The sequence below is a fragment of the Calonectris borealis genome, chromosome Z (genome assembly GCF_964195595.1).
Source record: "Calonectris borealis chromosome Z, bCalBor7.hap1.2, whole genome shotgun sequence".
NCBI lineage: Eukaryota > Metazoa > Chordata > Aves > Procellariiformes > Procellariidae > Calonectris > Calonectris borealis.
In genome coordinates, this window is record NC_134352.1 from 57979189 (window position 1) to 57995203 (window position 16015).

A 16015-nucleotide genomic window follows, 5' to 3' on the forward strand; every position below is an offset into this window, starting at 1 on the left:
AGAGGGAAGCATACACAGTTTTGCCTGGCACAGTATAAGGAAAAGTGTTACTCTACTGACAATCAGTTTTCTGGACGCTAACAGAGTCACTGCAGAGGACCTAGGTCAACTGATTTAATCCTTTGCTGCTTCATTTATGCATCTGTAAAAAGGAGAGAACACTTCTGCTCATCCAGAATATTCTTTTTTTATACACATTATTATCACCCTCAGTTACACAACTAAATGTATATCACCAATATTAGTTAATTTCATATCTGAAATGAAGAAATGGACACAGAGAGTCAGTGAGAGAGATCTGGAATTCCAGGTAAAGCCAAGACAGTCTGAGTAGTGTTTCTCTCTTTTAACAAGGTCATCTGAACATGATCTTCACAGGTGCTAAAAAACACAAACCTGTTTGTAAAGAATAAGAGCTCTTCTCTTGAAAGGCTTTGTAAAAATGTGAAGTGTTATTACAGTTAATTATTGTTATTGAGCAAACTGACATACAAAATTATGCTGTCAGATAAAGAGTTGTGCAAGTGGGTTTCTGGTCATTAAGACATTTCATTACCTCTCTCCTATGGAGCAACTGTTCCTTTGGCAAACATGTATTTACACAAGCATTTTGTTGAAAGATTGATTTGTTGCTTTTAAACTTCTAAGTTTTTGCTTGCCTAGTGCCTTGTAGAATAGACTTCAGTTCTCTAAAATAACTGGAAACATACCCGTGTTCATGGAAATCTGCATAATCTGGGAGCAATGGAAGAAGGAATTGCATTAGGGTGAAGTGTATGAGATTACAAGCATTCAAGACAGCCTGGGAGCAGGGTGATATTGGGAAGGGAATGCAGATTTCACCTGTATCTAAATGATAATAGTATGTAACAAGTACAGAGAAAAAAAGAAAATAGAAGTAATGAATGGAAGTTAGAAGTTAGGAAGTATACAAAACTGATAAGGGATGCAAAATGGCAGAAGTATAAATCCATGACCAGAAGTTTAGCCAGTAAAAAGAGCATATACAGCTATCTTAAGAGTAAAGGAATTAAAGAATAACACTAGTCCATCACCTGATTGCTAAGGTGGAATTGCAAATACTAATGCCCAACATACTGAACTCAATGCAAAATGCCAAGTGGTTCAAACATATTTACTATTCTGAAGGGAATCCCCCCCCCCCCCGAGAGTATGGTTATATCAAGGGATGATGAAAGTACCTACTACTAGTGTTAGCCACTTCAAAATGACCTGGACCATAAAATGTGCTCCTCAACATTTTAAAAAAGCTAAGCCAAAGGGTATTCAGGCAGTGAACACTGAGTTGCCATATGTTTTAGAAAACTGGGGAAGTTCCAGAAGAGGAAATATGCTTTGGGGACCACATTTTTTTAAAACAAGATGAGCAGATAGTGGTAGGTTTATCAGTCTGCATCCAGGACAAAGTGGTGGAAATAGTGATACAAAATTTTACTAAAAAAGAAATTAAAGGTGGTGTAACTAATCTGAATCAACACCAGACTATAGAAACCTGATACTTTTAAAGAGATTATAATCTCAGAAAGGCAATAATGCCCAAACAATAGATGTCTATACAACATCTGAGTTGATTCTGCAAAACATTTCCACTAATTAGTTGTAATGATTCATAATTGTTGCAGCAACACTCTGTAAATGAACAATGGTCTTCATTGGTCTTAGAGAATAATGGTAACGGAGGAATATTCAACACATGGGAATATTTTAAGGGTTCAGCCATTTCTATTTTTAATAACATGTGAAAAAAAGCAGTAAAATCACTGAATTTGTACATGACATCAGTTCAGGTAAGGGTAACCAAAACTGCATAATCTGATAGACTACATACAAATATCTGCATTTCAAAATGTCTAATTCTAACAACAGAGAGTTATGCTTTCATCTATGTGATGTAGAAAAGAAGGGTGAAAAACAAAACCCAAGAAAACTCTCCGGAAAAGATCAATGTATTACTGAGTAAAGAGATCAACAACACCAAAAGAACCTGTGGAGTCTTTGGAGAGAGAAAGTGAGAGAGACTTCCTAGGCTTAAAGAACTTATGGGACATTTTTACTTGACTTTGTTGTGACTGTATATAGACTATGGTGATCGTGTCATTCATCAATCAAAAGGGTGTTGGTTAGCAACTGGAGGACAGTCAAAGGATTGGAGAACATGCCTAAAAGAACTGAGTAGCTCCAATTACCTAGATTATGAGAAAGAAGTTTGAAAGATGCATCTGTCACAGTTGATAAGTGGCAGCCCTAGGAAAAGGCATGGGATAATAGAGGGGTTCTACTTAGCAAACAAGAGATTACAGTATCCAACTGCTGGAAATAGAAGCTAGAGACAGCCAGATACTAAAGTACCAGTTTTCATCAGTAAGCATAAATCATTGGAACGACCTACCAAGAGTGGTGAGAGTGGTGATGGATACTCTGCCATTGTAACTTTTCCTCCCCTTACGTGCTCTTCTACTCTGCTTAACACAAGAAGGAATACACACACCAGAACAGGCCATCCCAGCCTTATGCTGTCAGAGCTTGGAAGCCTTTTCTTACCTGAAAGCTGACACTGCCCACTGGGAGATAGTTTCGATCTTCAAGCATGCTGAGGTACTCTGCCACCAGCGCTGCAGCATGGACCAGACACATGGCTGCTTCTGTGTAGCACTTCCTCTTGGTGTGCTTCTCTGACATGTTCTGCAGCCAAGTCAGCCTCAAGTCGGGCGATGTCTGGTATCCTTTGGCAATTCTAACAGGGCAGAAGGGAGGTGTGAATGATAACTTCTTCTCAAATAACAGAAAGAACCTTTATAATTCTTCACCTGGGCTGAATGGAAGGAGACATCTCTGTCTTTATTTTGTATAATTCACTAAGCACAGGGCAAAAGAAATGGTTAGGCAGAGGTAAGCAGGACAAACAGGGGCTAGGAGGAGAGTAAAACTGCTGAACCCAAGACTCTTCAGTGTTCATTAGTCCCTGACTCCCATCGTTGCCCAAGTCTATGTCCACCTCCCAGTGGCTCCACTGCAACATGCTCAGTCCCTCACCTTGGGCCCTCTGTGACAGATCAGCTGTGCTAAAGCGGGAATGTACACAAACAGAACAGGTAGAGGATTTGTCCACAGCTTGTCCCTAAAGCGCACAGTTCTGGTGCTCACCTCACTGCAGAATTTCCACAGTAGCAATTCTAAACGGATTCACCTGTACATGAGATCCATGAGCATCTCTGGATCTTCCTGATATTCCCTCATTTTCACTGTATCTGACAGGATGCTGTTCAGATTACACAGCAGCTCCTCTACCTGCAGTAATACAAAGATCAACATGCACTTCTTAGGTGTTTATTTTTTCCCTTCTAGAAAAATAACAGCATTTGCACCAGACGATGTTACTCTCTTTTAGTCCCTCTTACCCAAGGAAATGTCAGGATGCTGAATTGCTACAAGATATGCTTTTCCAACTCTATTCAATGCAGCAAAGACTGCTGACATAGCAAATCTTATACACCCATTTTAATTAATTAAAATGAGCTGGAATCCTTTGATCTGTTTATTTCTGAATGAAAAAAAAATCAAACCTATGTGCTAATGTTCAGCTTTAGTTGATCTGTGATCTGATAATAAAGCAGATGTTTTTGTAAGTCTTCAGCACAAGCTGAGTTATTGTAAGAATTTTAGCAAAGCATCTGACAGTTGTCTGAAATGTTTTTTGTTATTGCTGCTGCTGCCTCATGGACTGAAAAAAGGAGAGAATTTTCCATGATGCTACTTGTCTGAAAACATAATGAATCAAATTCCATCTTGGGCAACTCTTACAGGGTACAGTTCCTGCTGGGAGGAAGAAAGTTGTACACAAAGCTAAGAGATGATTCTCCTGTAATGTGATTTCAGTGGAACTTCTTAAGAATTTATTCTATGGAATTATGTCCTCCACTTCTTCCCCACTTATTGTTGTGTTAGAAATAAACTCATGCAATAATCCCTGCATCCTTATTTTCATTGCTTTGAAAGACCAAGATCTAGGACTTGCTCCAAGCACATTCCTATGGGAAAGCTCCTGATAAAAGCCACAGATGTCATGAAAGATTTGACCTGAATGGGAAATGGAGTTGCCTGCATATCCGCATCTTCCTCTGCATAGGCTAGGATGGTTCGTAAAGATCGTCGAAGGAATTCCTCATTAAACTCGGGTGATTTGCCAACCAGAGAGGCTAGCGACATGGTCACCTGCATCTTCACTCTTGCAAAATTCTTTCAGAAAAAAACCAAAAACATGAGAGAATGATGGCTGCACTGCACCATGCATATCAGTTCACATATCTCTGTCTATGGTATAAACCAAACCCACTTTCTCCTGCCCACACTGAGTGCGTTAAACTCACTGCTCACATGAGTGGCCTCTGGTGCATCAAAGCCAGTCCTGTTTTACCTGGTTAAGCCAAAGTTCCTAATTCTGACATGTCTGTACTTTGGGGCAAGAATGTACCTTGGAATACATATGCTTGCTTGAGAAAAGGGGAAGCCAGAAGCACCTCTTTCCCCTTCTGCACAGGCCAGTGGGTGTGTAGATCAGGCCACCCACAGAGGAGAAGAGGAAGCAGGACTGGGAAAACATTCTGGAAACAAGTCTGGGGAAGCAAAAGGCCTCTGAGGGCTTCACGTGGTGATACACTACGCCTTGCTGATCATGGTGTCTCAGAGGCACATTTTCCTTTTGCAAAGCCAACACTTTTTACATATTCAAAGCTTTTAAAGTAACAACTTGGGAAGAAAATGCTGTGCCAGATCAGATGCTATCCAAAATGCTAATGCATGTCCTTTCGTGCTAGGACATTGTGAATCTACACGCATAACATATGTATTTTGCTCCATATATGTGGTAAGAATCAGAGCCTAGTCCTGAGACCAAGAGGCCAGTGAAGAATTCCCATTAATACAAACAAACAGTAGTTTTACTGAGGTTGTAACTGCATTAGAATAGAACTAGTCCAAGTTTAAGTAGTTCTGACACAGGACTGGAAAAAAAAACACGTAACAAAATGAAGAGTATTGCTTATGCATTGAATAGTCCTTGCTGTAAGAGGCCTAATGCTGTTCCATTTGAAGATGCATTTACAAATGTTGCAGAAAAAGTCACATTTTCCTAAACAATAATGAACAATAATTAAAACCACTTTCCCCCTACTAGCACTTCTTCTGGCTCAAATGTGCAAAATAGCATAACATATGACTATTTATCTGCAGATGCATTCCATTTAGTACCACAACTTCAGTTTCAGTTTCAACTGATCACAAAAAAAGGTGGCACAAAACATACTGCTGTTCTCAAAATCTTACACTGGTAGAGCTGAAGCTGTATCTCATGAGGAGATAAAGAGTGGCACAGGCTTGAGCCCGTGTAATATCTATGCTGCTGCTGCAGTGATGGAGAACTCTTTGACACAGATCAGCACACTGTTCCACCTCCTCTTCAAACAGGAAATCTCCAAACTAAGGGAGAGAGAGAAGAAAACATTCATTAATCTCATTTCTGGCCATTAAAACATCATTAGCTTAGTGCACAAAAATCACAGGATTCAGACGAAGACTAAAGTTTGCAAAAACTGCATTTTATACTTTTTTTTAAATTTGGACTTCTGATTCCTGTGACGCTATAGGTTGCATCTTCAAGCTTTTCTATAGAGAAGAAGGGTTTGAAAATAGTCTTTGTGTTTAGAAAAAGAGTGGCAGAAAGAGAGAGAATAAAAAAATTTCTCAAGTCCCGTGGCTCCAGGAGCTTTCGAAAACATCAAATATTGCAAAATTCTTAGAAGCATGGAGAGTTGCTATTTTCAGAATATATAATTGTTGATGAAACATGCAAATACTTCCTTAAACATAAGGAACGATTACTGGCTTTTTGCATCAATGCCCTACCCTTCCCCAGCCCTCAAACATGTTCTTCCTCCTACGGTGCGCCACAAAACTTCCATTGCCCAGCTTTCATGCCAGACCCTCCATTACAGTGTCTCCACAATGCACCTAGCAGACAATAAACCCAGGGGGCAGGATGTCTGTCCTAACAAACTCTCACCAAGACAGCACAGATGCACCAGTACTGTATGTACATACATAGGACTGATAAAGGTGTGTGAGCAGAACACAGGATATTATTTCTCATTTGCAGGCCCATTTCCCAGTTCTCAACCTTTCTTCACTCCATTATCTCACGGTTTTATGTCTAATTTATATTACAAGCCTGCTGGCACAGAGTTCTATCATTTTTATTTGTAAAATAACATCTATATACTTACAGTGTAATAGAAATAATTGGAATGATTGCTTCATAAAATACAGAACTGAGTCAGCTTAACTAGAAGATCTATTTCAATGAGAATAATGATTGCTTCACAAAATTCATTATTGTAATTGGAACTTAGCTTTCAAAGATAAAGTACAATGAAAACATAATTATGAGTTTCATAACTACTCAGATATCTACCCTGTAATTAGGCTTTGTCAGCCAATCTGCATTTAACAGCAGACAGGCATTAATTGGACAGGAGTATCCTGTTTGTTATTTGCATTTTAGAATACTTTAGGGGAAAAAAACATTTCATGGATTTTTCCTTTGTGGAACTGCTTTTCTTTGTAGGAGAATAAATCTTAAACAGGTTTTAGAGAGTCCTCATGAAGTACTCAACCCATTATGACCCATATTATAAAAATGTTGGGTCAAATTCTGTCCTCATATACATTTTGAATTTTTTTTTTATTGGTGATACAGAAATGAAAGAGAACTAGGATTTGGCTTAGTTTTCAGGTGGAACAAAGATGAAATCTGTCAACATCTTAGAATCTATTTATAATTTTGGAACCTGTCTTAGAAGTAGGAACCTAGAATGATCCCCCTGATCTCTAATGAGTTACCTTTGATTTCTCTGCTGCCCAACTGGTTGGAAACTAGTCCTGATGATATAATAATTTAAATTTGACTTTATGGAATCTTTGTGCAATCCCTGGCATTCAGATTCCTAATTAAAATCAGAATATATTTGAAACATAATGGGTGGAATTTTTTACCTTTTTATTAGTAAATCTTCTATCTTTAAGAGTAGACTGCTAAAACCACAAGATTATTGAGATTCAGTTATTCCATCTTGTGTGGTCAATGAAATAACCTCACAACAGCTGTAGAAGTCCCTTAAGATCCCTGTAGATAGGCATTTGTATTTACATATGCAAAACATATTTAGCGAATGCCAAAGGAAAAGTGGTAAGTGAATGCACACATCTCTGCTCCAGAAATGCTGCTCTAGTAACTTGATTGGAAGCATGAAAACAGAAATATGTCAAGAGCATACCTTAGCAATGAGCGCTCTGAGTGTAGCAAAGCAATGAGTCAGGTAAGTGGTGCTCTGATCACAGCCAAGAGAATTTACCAGGACCTTCAAAACTCCTCCCAAAAGATTGTCTCTGCACTCTGCCGCAAAGCTTGCCTACACATGGAGGAGAAAAACATCAATAACTGCATGAGGTAATTCAGCAATAACCTGGCACATAGCGAATTGAAGTTCTGCTCTCCTGTTCATGAGACACATCCAGGACTTTAGAGATTGAAGTTTTTTCATTTGTTAATATCTGTTTCAGAGGAATTTCAAAACACTTTTGTAGTGATCAGGAAGACAGAGAGGAAAATGTCCCAAATATTTCTCAATATCTGCAGACCCTCCAATACATTTTTAAGCTCAGCCAGCTTCTGCAGTGACTCTTGAAGCTCTGTCCACCTTCTGTCCAATCTTTCATGTACCTTGCATCAGGAAGTGATCCTGTGGTAGGCAAGCACCGTCCTTCCCCTTGCCTCCTCATGCTCCGATTTCCTGGGCATATATGCTAAATAGGCATACTGGTATGCCCTGATCAAACCCACAACCCAAATAGTGGGGAGACTAGGTGCTATGAGTGGTGTCATGGAAAAATCATGCCCAGTAGTACAAGCGTCTAGTAGCTAAATGATTTTCTACTGACAGGTTTTCAAGAACGAAGTTTTCTCCTCTCTATCTATGAATATGCATGTTGCTCCAAAAGTAGTATTCCCTTACCCATGAATTTGAAGTGTCTCTCCTAAACCAGGAGACCGTGTTTAAGCAGACTCAACTATCATGGTTCCACTGCTGTCAAAGGACCTGTGAAAATTTTACTGCATCTGACTCCGAGAAGTTAGGTAAGTTCTGCACATTACATTGCTCTAGGAGGGCATATCTCTTTTCAGAAGGACTCCATGCAGGTGGAAGATACCTTCCTGCACTGAGCACTCTGTGGGAGTCAAGGTTAAATCTTTTTGTTTCACAGGGTCATACATGCAAGTATGACCAAAGGCCACGCAGCAGTCCAGTTCCAAACTACTAATATCTTCAGATACATTCCTAGCATAAATGAAGATTTTTCTTCCCTCATCCTCTTCAAACTCCCAGATCATAGTAAGACAGTGGAAATGACTTTCAACAACATCTAGTGAAAAGAAAGTGGTACATTTCCATTTCATTCACAGTAGTGCAAGGCCCTACAGTAGAAGGGGCTTGTGGCAACAGCGTAAGGGAGACAGCAATTTCATCTTTGGATTCATTCTTCTTCATCTTTTTCCCTTCAAGATTACACAAGTTTACAGAAGATCTTTAATTAAAGCATTTTGCACTGTCTAAGAAACGAAAGGAGAGATGAATCTTGCTTCCACTGGCTTCCGAGGAAGCAGGGATTGGTACCAAGCCAGCTCTGCCATTTCCCACCTGGATGATGTTCTCTTGCATATCAAGAATGATCAGGTTAGCTTCAGTTGCCAGGTTTCCACTAATCAGAGCTTCTTGATCTAGCTCAGCTTTTGTCCTGCAAAAAGGAGTTCTAATTAAAGCATGCAGAGAGTACCCCCAGAGTTAGATGGCCTGCTGTTTAAATAAAGCCAAAATACAAAGGATTACCATTCTGAACAATCCCTTAAGAGCAAACAATGAAAATAGCATTTTTCAGATGTGTTTCTTAAGAACTATGAAGTTAAATGAGGAGAGCTGATATCGTAGAGCAGAAGTCCCAGAGGGGACACCTGAAAACTAGGCCTCTGGATAGTTCAAATAGATGCTTCTGCTTCCTTAATAGCAATCTATGTAATGGCTACTCTGCCCTCAATATCATGTTCAATTGTTCAATAAGCTATGCAGTAATTTCTGAATGCATTGCCTGTAGCAGGACACCAAAACCCAAAATGGAATAAAAGGCAACTGATCTAACAGTTCCAGAAAAAAAGTACAAATACTAGGCTTGGCCAAAGGGGAAATTCCTTCAATGCCATAGCAGCCGTGTTTAATGTAGGCAATTTAAAATGGTGATTCTTGGGACTGTTGACAACATAAGACAGCAGGTCCAACAGCTGCGGGGTCAATACAGCAGTGCCCCAGGTCATTTAAGAGAGGACTGAAATATTTATAAAAGACAGAAGGTGGTGGTAAGGCAAGGCATGATACCCCCTTATTTGAGACTTAAGGACGTAGTCTGGAACACAGCTCCTCTGCAGCTGAATGCCCTGAGCATAGGAGCAGCTCCTAACAAAAGCATATTTTCAGAGATCCCTTCTATGCCAGAAACACAAAGAGAAGGCTTTATTGGTTTTCCTAAACTGCTTAGAAAAGGTCTATTGCATGTCCAGAAGCTGCTCTCTAGAGCTTGAGATTAGAGCTGCTCTGACTTGGGCCAAAGTTCCTACGGTGCATTTCTGTGGCTGGAGCAACACCCTTACAATCACACTTCTGAGTGACTTCAAAATCTGTGGCTTTTCTGCTACGTTCACTTTTCTTCCCAGTGGAGTGTTACCCAGAAAGAAAACCAGAAAAGTAAAGAGCCATCTTTTTGGGCACAACCAGATAATTCTGAGGAGGGCTAGGAAAGGAAGTCAGGGCAGTTGAATGGTTATTAATTACAATGACTCGAAGCAATGAAGAACAGAAGGGCCTGCCAAGAGGCTGGTGCTATAATCAAGCCAGGGTTCGCTAAATATGAGTAAGGACTGAACAAATTAAGCAAACAGCGTAGCTGTTTGAACCATTTCCAGCAACCACTCTGCCATTAACCATGCTGCCTGGATCCTCTCTGACACACACCACTTAGCTTATAAGTGCAACTACAATCTCAAAGCATGCTGGACTCAAGCAGAAGCAGGCTGAGTGAGGCTGAGTGGCAACCTGTGCAAACCTGCTGTGCCACGTACTACCTGCAAACACCTTACTTATGGGGTATATACACTGAAGGGATCCACAAAGGATGAGAGGAAAGATCTTGCATACCACAGTGATGAACCCTGTGAAAAACAGAAACGTCTGGACAGCATGCAGAATTTTACTTATGTAACCAGAAGTTTTATTTTAAGTGGTTTAACTGGACTATTGTAAAGAAATATTGTAGAGCTGCTGCTTGAGGACTGTTTTATTCTGATTTCAATGAAACTGGCTAGGAAAAAGCAAGCTACTTTCAGGGCAAAATAAGAATATCCACACAGGATCTGTACCTCTTCCCATCTAGCACAGAAGGTGGAAGGATTTTCTTTAAAGTTTTGATGAATTCCAAATTAACAATCTTGTGTTCAAAAATGTATGTGATACTCATGGATGAGTGCTAGGCTACAACAACGTAGTTGCTGCATAGCACAAGCCAGTGTTCTCAGTTCAAATTCACGTATGTTGAAAGGTATCATGGGAACTCACAGCAGCTGGACTTGTGAGAGGCCACAGTCCCTATCTGACACACAGTGGCCCATTTAGATAGTAAAAATTCAAGCAAGTATCTGTGGACAAATGACACATCTCCTTTAGGGCAAAGTTCCATGCTTACAGAAACTTAGCACATACCGTATGAAAATACTGTTAGTAACACAAATCGTTCCCAAAAATACAGTTTTCCATAAACCTGGACACTGATTTGCCTATTACCATATAGTGCTGATGAAACTTACTGAGACATCATAACTTAAAACCTGCAACAAGAAAAATATCGTTACAGAATCATCTTCCTCTACTCCTGCTAATAACTCTTCACAATTTTAACATAGCACATCAAACCCAGCTCAACAGTTTTAATGTGGCAAAACTTATACCGCAGTACTGTATACAGTGAGGAGCTGTAGCAACACCAAAATAAATGTGACAGCAAGCCTCTGTGGAGTATTTGATACAACTTGTACCAATAACTAGTGTTTACCACACTGCTAATCAGAAGGAAAAAATGTGTAGATAACTATTTAAACTCCTCATTCAAGTATTTGTGATTTTTTTGTTGTGTCATAGCAACAGTTGGATACTTCTGCTACAAAAACATTTTCTATTTCTTTCTTTTTGAGAGAAGAGGGAAAGGATTGAAACTGCTGATTTTGTAATAAAACATCCTAGGAGAAAGAACAAAACCTAAAAAAACCAAACAGCTTGGTTCTAATAAAAGCAATATATATTTATTAAGTGACTTACTTATCTTGTCTCTCATTTGCCTGCCGCCAGTGAGTCTGCTCCTTTCTCCAGCGCAGGTTTTCATTTAGCCCTGCTGATCTGTCATTCCCTGAAAGTGCAACATGTATCAGTGAGATTAAAGCAAAAGGGGACACCTGAAGTCTGATAGCTCACCAACAGAAGGAGATACATGTCTGTAGCAGTCTGTCAGAACTAAAACCATTCAACTTCACAGCCTCAGGGCTCTAGTAAAAGGACAGGACCTCATCATATTTTTCATCTAGGATTTTTAGAACATTAGCTTGCTTACAGTTGTCTTCAAAGACCAAACCACAAATTATTCCATTTATTAAATGAAACAACTTTTTTTTGCTGTGAACAATTTGTTCTTATTTCTGATAATTTTGACACCATTTCTTGGCTTTTGGTTAGACACTAACAATTTCTCAGAATGTCTTAAAACTTCTTAGCTGGCCTTATATTCTTCACCTGAGAAGAGCTCAGTCCTAGCTACACCTTGAATAGTTGAAAGCTAATGATATTTTTATCCCAAGAAAGGGAAAGGACTGTGGGTGAAAAACACAAGGATGAAAATAGGGAGCATGCATAAAACCCAACAAACTCATTTACATCTACCACCTCTTGAGATCCTCTCAAAAGACATGGCAGGGAGAGGGGTATGAAGTACCAGCTGGTATTCTGCAGCGCTTCATCATTTCTCCTCTGGCTCCTTCACCGCGCAGTAAAGCCTCTTCTAACCGGGCCTTAACGTCTCGTGACTTCTGCAGTGCTTGGGTGCTAACTTTATCTGAGCTTTGTTTGCCCTGAAAGTAAAGTCAAAGCAATCAACACCAATGCCTCCATCTTTGGACATGAGTCCAAATTACATCTCCAGAACCAGACACAACAGGAGAGACCTGTGGAGGGGGCAGAAAGCAATGAATATGATTGACCAACACATAAAGGCTAATTAAATGTTGCAGATGAGGAAAGAGGTGGTATATGTACCACTAATAAACACAAATATGTAGCTCAGTGCTACAGCGAGATAAATTAAAGTTCAGAGAGAAGGTTATTTGATCTATTTCAGACAGACCCTGTCAGAGAGGGGCGTCCTGATGTCCAGTCCCAGCTCTTAACTAAAGGGTCATCTACCACAACCTTGCTTTGAAATGGGTAGAGTATAAGGAGAACAGCTCCAGTACTTACAGGAGCTGTTGATATATTGCCCACCAAAAATAGCCCTCCTATCCCCAGGAAAAGGAAAATAATAAAACAATTTAAGCCAACTTCATAGGATTTCCTCAAAAGTTTTGGCTGCATTTTGCTTGAAGATTAGTGTCAGTTATTTTGTCTGAATCATTTTGTCAATTTGTAGCATGTATTAGACAAGAGCTAATTTTACAATTGTCAATAACAAATTTCTCCCGCACAGCCGGAAGGTGAGGAAAAAAAAATGAAACCAAAACAGGACGACAAAATCAGGCCATGTTTCACTTACCTTGTACTCAAAGCAGGAGACACAAATGAAGAGGAGGTCTAAAATCCTGTTCAACTGCATGGATGGAAGGTCTGCAACCCATTTCTGTATTAGATTCTGATCAGCATTCTTCATGATCCAGAGGAAACAGATCAAAAGGTTGCGAGTAGTATCAGGACCTAATGTGGCACTCTGTCTGTAGGGCTAGGAGCAAATAAAGTAAATGTCAGTTGAAAAAAAAGAAAAAGAAGAGGGAGATCATTCAGGTGAAGTAATCTTATTTAAATTTCAGTGAAATCAAATCTCACTATTGGACTTCAGGAAGTTTGACCTCTTCCGTGTTATCCTGATTGTATTTTTTGAGTGTATGTGTGTGTAATTAGTGACAGGACCAGTTGTATGCATGTGAAAGACAGAAAGAAGCACAAGAGCATTGTTTGCTAGATGCTTGTATTTTAATTTCCTTAGAATAATGTAAACAAAGATTCTACAACTGTGTGGTCCCCTCTTTCCATATAGTTGTGTCAGCCAAATTGTATAGAAGATAAAAACAACCATGAAGAAAGAGAAAGAGAGAAAAAGAAGGATCTTGAGTCCTAGATCCATGGATTCAGGTGAGACTGGAACTGGGAGGCAGTGTGGGAGTCATAGTAGCATTTGCTGATCTGGAAATGAGTCTAGGTTGGATGTGGAAATGGAAATAAGCATATGGGAGAAAAAGTGGAACTACTTAAAGGAATAATTAAATGACTAGAAGAGAAGAGGAGGAGATGACAGGAGGAATATGAGGCTTTGGGGCTAGAGGAAACAAGGATGCAGTTTCTCGTCATTGTAGTTATTAGTCCCAAGAAAAGATAAAAGGAGAAAACAAAGAAAGAGGAAAACAGATACAAGAAAGGAGACTGGCGGAGCACTGGACATACCAGGGACACCAGAGACATTCCAGAGCTCCTGAGGTTGAATTGATTCCCTGCAATGGTAAGGGCCACATTTTGATTGATTGCACTTGCAGACTCTTGTTCTTCTTCTGGGTTTCCTGTGCGTCCCTTTCCGCTGCGGGCATCTGAAACTAGATTTGAGATATCCCATTGGAACTTCAGGAGCAATCCGGTTGTTGCCGCTCACATGTCACAGTCTTCCATTGGGCTGTAACCTAACAGAACAATTGGCACCTCCATCCCTGAGACTGTTGGTCTGGCTGAGGTACCAAGCACTGAAAGAGGCGCAGCATTAGCAAGGCAGATTGCAGCCATCTGCAAAGGCTATCAAATTGTTCAAATAAACACAGGGAAAGGAGATGTGTCCAATAAGCTCCAGGTGTTCAGAGAAGTTAAATTAAAAGCAAAGGCAGTAGCAAATGTGAGGTTGTCTCTGAAGTTGAAAGCTAAGCCAGCGCTTCATAAGACTTGGAACCATCCAGTTCCAGTCCCTTTCAGGCAAGAGGATCAATACAAAAGCCATAGATGGGTTTGGTGATACTCAACAAAGTATGTAAGTCTGCTAACAGCTGACTGAGCCAGTATTGCCTGCTGGCTGAAGAACAAGTTTAATTTCAGGTATCTAGCTGCTTCTATTTCCTGCTAGTTCTTGACATCACTTTCAGCAAATGAAGTTATTTATACCTAAGTTTTGTAAAAAATCTCCTCTGATTCTGAGTGTCTATTTTGTGTTTTGCAAGTCCTGTTTTTCAGTGAAACTGAGTGACCAGCCAGTCCCAGTGTGTTCAGAACAAGGTCGACAGCCTCTTGTGACAGATACTCAAAAAGAAAGACACACTAAAACTTAGCCAAACTGGTACACCTGGGCTTCCTCATAATGTCTCCTTTTCATCTGTGGTATAAGGATAATACTTAGATTAGAAGAATGGGGTGAGATCTGATTAGCCAATGTATAATAAATGCTTTCATCCTATTAGACTGAAAGTGCTAAATAATACCTAATAATAATAGTATTAAGTTTTTTATCCAGACATCTAAATGCAAAATATTTTCAGAACCAGTGACAAAAGTATATTCTTCAAAGATTATACCTTTTTTTCTTTACAGCCTTTACTTTATTTATGGAAGGGAAATTTAGTGTTCCACATAGCAGAGATCTACTATCTTACAAAAAAATGTGAAATAGCTCCTTTCAGCAGCATCATATGAACACAGATGTAGCAAAATGCAAGGACACAGCTTAGATAATGTTGTCTTAAAAGGCTTGATAATGTAGAGCAAAGTTTATTGTTATAACAGATGATAAAAGTATATTTCCTGTGTGATGATTACCTTTGCCCGAGATTAATTTTGGTATCATGTTAATAGCACTAAAGTGCAATAGAAAAAGACAGAAAGAATACAATCCAATATCTTTAATTGTGATGTAACACAATGTCAGTATCACTCTTGTTTTCTTCCCTACTGTCTGTTAAACCTATCTATATTTCAATATTGTTTGCAGATCTTGCAGGCTTTATTTGCAGGATCATAATATTTACACTAAGAGATAGGCAGGAGTACTTACAGATACATCTCTGGTCTATCATTTGCTCATGAAGTGAGAGCATTGAAGTTTTTCCTGTCTTAAAAATCCAGTTTACTTCTAAGTAAAGAAATATTCAACCTTACTAGACTGCGGGGAATTTCTGCACTTAGCGCAATCTCTTTTATGTTTGATAGATTGTTTAGACAAGTCACCCTAAGAAGCTGAAAAATACAAAGGGAAAAAGGTCTTACTTGTAAAATCATGGAGTTGTGGCAGTGAATCCAAAATGATACCAACCAAAGGGAGGTAGAGAGCTGCAATTTTAATCTTCACCTCTTTTTTGGAGCAACGTGGGTCTAGGTCATGGGAACTCAGCAGGCTAAGGATAGCACTGACAGCTTTTCTTTGCACCTTGCTAATCCTGTTAACACAAAAACTATCCATGAGCTCCATTAATGGGTCATGCACAAATTATTTCTAAATCAAAGATTTAAGAAACAAAGTGGAGATGCAAGAAACAAATTAATACACCAATATTCATTAGATATTCTCTTCCATTCTGAGCAGAGATTCATGTTCCCTGCAAAAGATAGCTATCTTA

At 39.4% G+C, this 16015-nt stretch overlaps 1 protein-coding gene across 3 annotated transcripts in view; it reads right to left on the reverse strand.

Annotated features, from left to right (window-relative positions):
• DOCK8 (dedicator of cytokinesis 8) overlaps positions 1–16015 on the reverse strand; it is a 96694-nt gene that overhangs the window by 11486 nt on the left and 69193 nt on the right. For all 3 annotated transcript variants that reach the window (XM_075137783.1, XM_075137784.1, XM_075137786.1), the window contains 11 exons: positions 15666–15835; positions 13872–14017; positions 12970–13152; positions 12157–12292; positions 11490–11577; positions 8772–8868; positions 7350–7484; positions 5344–5496; positions 4099–4257; positions 3209–3309; positions 2563–2755 (listed from right to left, as the gene is read on the reverse strand). In XM_075137783.1, the coding sequence (XP_074993884.1) occupies positions 2563–2755; positions 3209–3309; positions 4099–4257; positions 5344–5496; positions 7350–7484; positions 8772–8868; positions 11490–11577; positions 12157–12292; positions 12970–13152; positions 13872–14017; positions 15666–15835 (1561 nt within the window). The remainder of the gene's footprint in view (positions 1–2562; positions 2756–3208; positions 3310–4098; positions 4258–5343; positions 5497–7349; positions 7485–8771; positions 8869–11489; positions 11578–12156; positions 12293–12969; positions 13153–13871; positions 14018–15665; positions 15836–16015) is intronic.